This window comes from Pinus tabuliformis, chromosome 8 (assembly GCF_031772625.1).
Source record: "Pinus tabuliformis cultivar Carrire ecotype Pingquan chromosome 8, CPIR1, whole genome shotgun sequence".
NCBI classification, from domain to species: Eukaryota; Viridiplantae; Streptophyta; class Pinopsida; order Pinales; family Pinaceae; genus Pinus; species Pinus tabuliformis.
In genome coordinates this window covers 637,565,311-637,570,440 of record NC_142294.1, presented here as the reverse complement: position 1 = coordinate 637,570,440, position 5,130 = coordinate 637,565,311, and the positions used below count along the sequence as shown (strand labels likewise).

Below are 5,130 nucleotides of genomic sequence, written 5' to 3'. Positions count from 1 at the left end.
AAATAATTTGAAAAATAATAAATAATTCTCTTTCTGAAAATTTCATAATTAATTTATATTTATAACTTTTCTAAAATATATGGTTTTTGATTTTATAATTAAAATAAAAGGATTTAGTCAAATAAAATATAATAATAATTTATATGTATGGATGTTTTCAATATATTTAAATGCAAATTTATAAAAATGTATAAATTAAATGGTATCAAATTTATATGTGTGGATGTTTTCAATATATTTAAATGCAAATTTATAAAAATGTATAAATTAAATGGTATCAAATATGACTATAAAGTAAGTTGACAAAGACCAAATTTCACAATATTATTTGAAGTTCCCATAGAACAAAAACCAGTATATCTTGTTAAGTTTAGGTAAGATTTATTGTGATGCTTTTGATGTATCTTGTAGGTAGAGAGTAAGTTGAGAAAAGACCAAATTTCACAGTATTATGAAGTTCCCCTAGACCAAAATCCAATATAACTGAATCTTGTTAAGTTTGGCTATGATTTATTGCGATGCTTTTGAATGAGTGCAAGGGACCGCACAATTTGAAGGAGTCCAAGGGACCGCACTAGTTTTTCAGACAGCTGGGCGGCAAAATAGTCCCCAGAGCCAGTCCCAGAGCATTGACACACACAGACTTTACTTTATTTGCAGTCGTTGAAGTTATCTCAACATTTATCAAAGTAATTCCTGTGCAAGCAACTGTCTTGCTGCACGAAAAGTTCACAGCCACATCGGTCGATGACGTTCCCTGTATGTTTACGTGACATCTTGTATTTGCACTGCGGATGGCTGCACACAATAACATGACGCACAGTATTATTGATACCAAACAGTAATACCAAACTTGAAAACCAATTTGTATAAATATTATTGCAGTATAACATAGTTTTTACCTCGATGCATTTAGTGGAGATCATGGAGATCAGATGTCCGGTGAAGTTTATATTATATATAGATATAGATATATATTTAAACAATTATTTTATATTACAATAAAATGAAACACAATGGTTTTTTAGAGAATTTGTATTAACTTTGATGGTTGGAATTAGCTACGTTTAGGGTTACAGGGGTCTCTCTGAGTTGGGTGAGATTTCCGGAATTACCAAATTCCCTGATTACCGATTCTTTACCTAAAGTTGAAATTCTATGTAGTTACCAATTATTTTAGAAGATAAAATAAATGGGAAATTTATCCTATATTATGTGCGCTTAAACAAGTATTTTGGAATTAATGTTGATGGCAACATCGATCGCAAGCACACATCCACGGACTTCAAAATGATATTTCAACAACGGCGGGAACTAAACTCATATTAAGATGTATTCAGTCTATATATTTTAGTGGGGCATGTTGGGAAAATATGGAAATGCCCAGAATGGTTAGTTGATCACCTGAATTTTACAAGGTGAAGCGGAATCGCAATAGTACTGATCAATGATAATCGGATTTTTAACATTATGAACAACTATGTCTTCAAATATGATATTTCGTGCATAGCCAGAACCGCCCTGTATATTTACAAAAGCATAAATTCTGTTATAACCATCCTGCAGTTCATTGTCGTATGAATAGAAATAATTAAAGGAGCCATACACCGGTTAAACCAACCTGCCAAGTCCTCCGTTGTATGTTTCGACAAAAGTGATGTTTTGGACTAGAATGTCATCAATTTGGGCTTCTTCTCCATTCTTTCCCAGACTTCCAATACTGCACAAGAGAAGAAGTACAATTCAGATTTCATCTATACTGATTGTATTTTCTGCAGGATAAGATCCAAAATACTTATATGCCATGGCCTGGGCCACACTTTATGTTTTTGATATTAATAGTAGATGAGCCCGACGAAATGGAAATGCAATCATCCCCTGATATAGAGTATTTATAATCATAGTTAGCAGAACCCTTTATGTTTATTATGCGTTTGCCAATCTGAACTTTAACTAAGTGAGATAGATATAAGCTAGAAGGATATTGACTGATTTATTATTAAGAAAATGAATCTATGGTAATATGTGAATAAACAAATTAACGCAAACCAGTGAAATCACTAACTTCTAACCTGTCTGGATGACACAGTTGTTTATTTGGGCATTCTTAACTCTTTGTAAATGAATACCATCAGTGTTTGGGCTTTGTTCAGGAGCTTGTATCTGAAGCCCGCTTAATTGGATATCAGAAGAGTCGACCACCACTACGAGATGCATTCGTTGGCTATTGACAAATTGCAAATTTTTTATCACAACATTTGAACATCTACTAATAGTCATTGCCTGTAAGACCAACCCAAAATCCAAACAATCGGATGAGCACAGCCTTGAATTAAAATTTACAGAAAGATTAAAAAACCGTTTATAACAAGGTGATCATTGCGTCTTTTTTCAAGCAAATAAACAAGGTAATCAAGATAAGATTGCCGGCTGAAAACAAACCGGTGGAGCCGCATCCAAGCAACTCTGCACACAAGAAATTTGACGTGATTAATATAAATTGAAGGAGCCGGTTTACACTACTAATTTGTTGTTTAATGGTAAGTGTTGGGGCAGGGGAAAGATTTTGGATGATGCTTGTGAAAAGGCTAGAGGTGGAGTCAGTGGAGTCGAACGCGGAAGAGATGGAATATTAGAGAGGATTATGACACGATTTTCAATGGCGGCTGACCTGGAGGATAAGAGCGGCCTATGGAAGGAGATTGTCAGTGCCATGTGTGCATCGTTTATTGGGCAAATGACTAGCGTGTATTAGGCAAATGACTGAAACCTTTTGTGTGGTTTAACAGGACCGCCCATTTTTTAGTGGCCACATGTACACAACGGTGAGGTGAAACAGAACAGTTAAAGGGTTCTTTTGTGTGGTTTAACAGGACCACCCATTTTTTAGTGGCCACATGTACACAACGGTGAGGTGAAACAGAACAGTTAAAGGGAACCCTTACTTGTTGTTGGTTAACTTTGCAGGATTTAGACCACCAATCTTGGCCTTGACCATCAATGACACCGCCACCTTCTATGGTCAACCCAGATATACCATAAAATCGAATCCACAGATTAAGTTCACTGCTATTCCATGCAGATTGTTTATTGGGTGCAACTATTGTTCCAGTAATCTGCAAATTTATGATTTTATCAAATAATTTAACATGTAATTTTCATGATCATCTTAAAAAGCATACAATCCAATAATCAACTTTCTCACCTCTACTGAAATATGAGACTTGCAAGGGCCAAGAAACGTCACTGGCTTAATTAGAAATGTCTTCCCCGATGGTACTTGCAACACTGCGTTGGAGGACGATGCCATGCATGCTGCTTCCCATGCTTCTATGAATGCCTATAAATCACAAATGTGAAACAATACGTAGGTAATATAACAACGATAATAATCTAATCAAATTTTCTTGTTTGCGAAAGAAAGGATTTGACTAGTTCTCTGAAAGGTATAGCCACATATCTTTGGCAGTTACCAGAGAGCAGAAAAATATTTATTCCTAGTGCATGAATACTAAAAAGATTTTAAGCGTGAAAATAAAACACAGGTAAAGACCGTGGGAGGGAATTTTCCTAAAATCTAAGAGTTCTGTCAAAGCGACGGTATTAATTTAAAAAGGTGCTTACTGGCTCCCAGGATTAACGATGAATATATTCGAAGTGCATCAAACTTTACAACAAAAATATCAAATGAATATTGAATCTATATAATTGATGAAAAAATATTCACCGTCCGATCATCTTTTAAACCGCCGGCATGTGCACCGTAGTCCATGACATTGAATATCGGTGAAGCGCTGGAATCACTTTTGCTCAGCACCTTTCTATGAGTAGCCCAACTTGAATCCACCATTAACAGCGCCATAATAGCAACAACTGAGGCGAATGTAGTCTGCACATAATTTATTTGTTCAAAACGACTCGTAATTTTTTCACGCACAGAAAATTAGAAATCACAAACATTGTTTGCAAGGAATTACCACCAATTTGAAATCCATCGCGATAGTTCGGAGGTCGAACCCTCGTTGTAGCCGATAGTGTGCTCGAAACTTGTTTCATGGGAGGTCGAACCCTCGTTGTAGCCGATAGTGTGCTCGAAAATAGCCGAGAGCGGGGATTTTATAGTGCCAGAAACTTGTTTTTGGTTTGCTTTTTCTTCTTTCTACCTAAACCTTGATAGACTCGGGTTGGTCCATTTTATTTTTTCAAAACGCACTGTGGCATTGAGGAAATTCATGTTGCTGTAACATATTCAAATACCAGAGGACAAGGAATAGTTTGATGGTTATTCATTTTTCGGAGCCTCCATACTTGATTTGATCAATATTTCACGCCAACTGAATAACATGAACGCTGAGTCGAATCGAATCGAATGATGAAAATGATAATATCCCAGAGTCGTAGTACCCCCCGCATTATTGGTCGCTGCTGACAAAAATCTTAACTGGTGTATATCGATTGATGGAGGTATTTTCCGAACATTCTCATTCCATTTCCGATTCTTACGGAGAGACTGAAATGAGTCACTCTCTTTGACCTGATACGGTGATGGGCCGTAGTTTGCGTTTCTTCTTCAGAAGTCTTCATGGAAGGGTGCCTAGTTGTTATCTGCATGTCTATATCTGTGATGCGTTACTTCTTTCGAATTCTTTCTACAACGGTGTACCTAGATGTGATCTTGGTTTTTGGATGCCTTGTCTCTCACCTGTGGAAATTAAATCGAATCGGTGACTTTATTGGGGTTGAAATATGGTTGGTATTGTAACAAAATGTATGTTTTTCCTGGGTAGCGTTCACGCATTTTATTTTGCCATTCGTTGTAATTTTCTTCTCCCTTTATATTTTACATGGTAATTATATTTCAAGTGTAATTATATATTTTATTGTTATGGTGGTTGGTTATTATTATATATTTTATGGTTAGGGTTATTGGTTATTATTACATACAATTAATTTGTAGAAGGTTGTTTAGACTTATGTGAATGATTTTTTTTGACGAATTATTTTTAGATACATTACTTTTTTTTTAAGATATTTTCCTTTTTAAATGAGTGATTTTGTGTTTAAGATAATTTGATTACCTTACAATGTATTTATATTTGTATTATTACATTACTTAATAGAAGGTACTTC

At 35.3% G+C, this 5,130-nt stretch overlaps 1 protein-coding gene across 1 annotated transcript; it reads right to left on the bottom strand.

Moving 5' to 3' along the window:
* Positions 1-574: 574 nt before the first annotated feature.
* Positions 575-3,995, bottom strand: LOC149237147 (putative polygalacturonase At1g80170). Its single transcript, XM_089369169.1, has 7 exons — positions 3,978-3,995; positions 3,728-3,889; positions 3,206-3,340; positions 2,946-3,116; positions 2,443-2,466; positions 2,130-2,283; positions 575-798 (listed from the first exon to the last, which is right to left on the bottom strand). Exons 1-7 carry the CDS (start codon positions 3,993-3,995, stop codon positions 575-577), a joined length of 888 nt encoding a protein of 295 aa, XP_089225295.1.
* Positions 3,996-5,130: the final 1,135 nt, after the last annotated feature.

Excerpts from the sequence above, each read along its gene's own strand:
- LOC149237147 (XM_089369169.1), bottom strand. Across the intron at positions 3,341-3,727 it reads GTTTAAAAGATGATCGGACG|GCATTCATAGAAGCATGGGA; the intron begins GTGAATATTTTT and ends TGTGATTTATAG. Across the intron at positions 799-2,129 it reads ACAAAGCCCAAACACTGATG|CCATCCGCAGTGCAAATACA; the intron begins GTATTCATTTAC and ends TATTGTGTGCAG.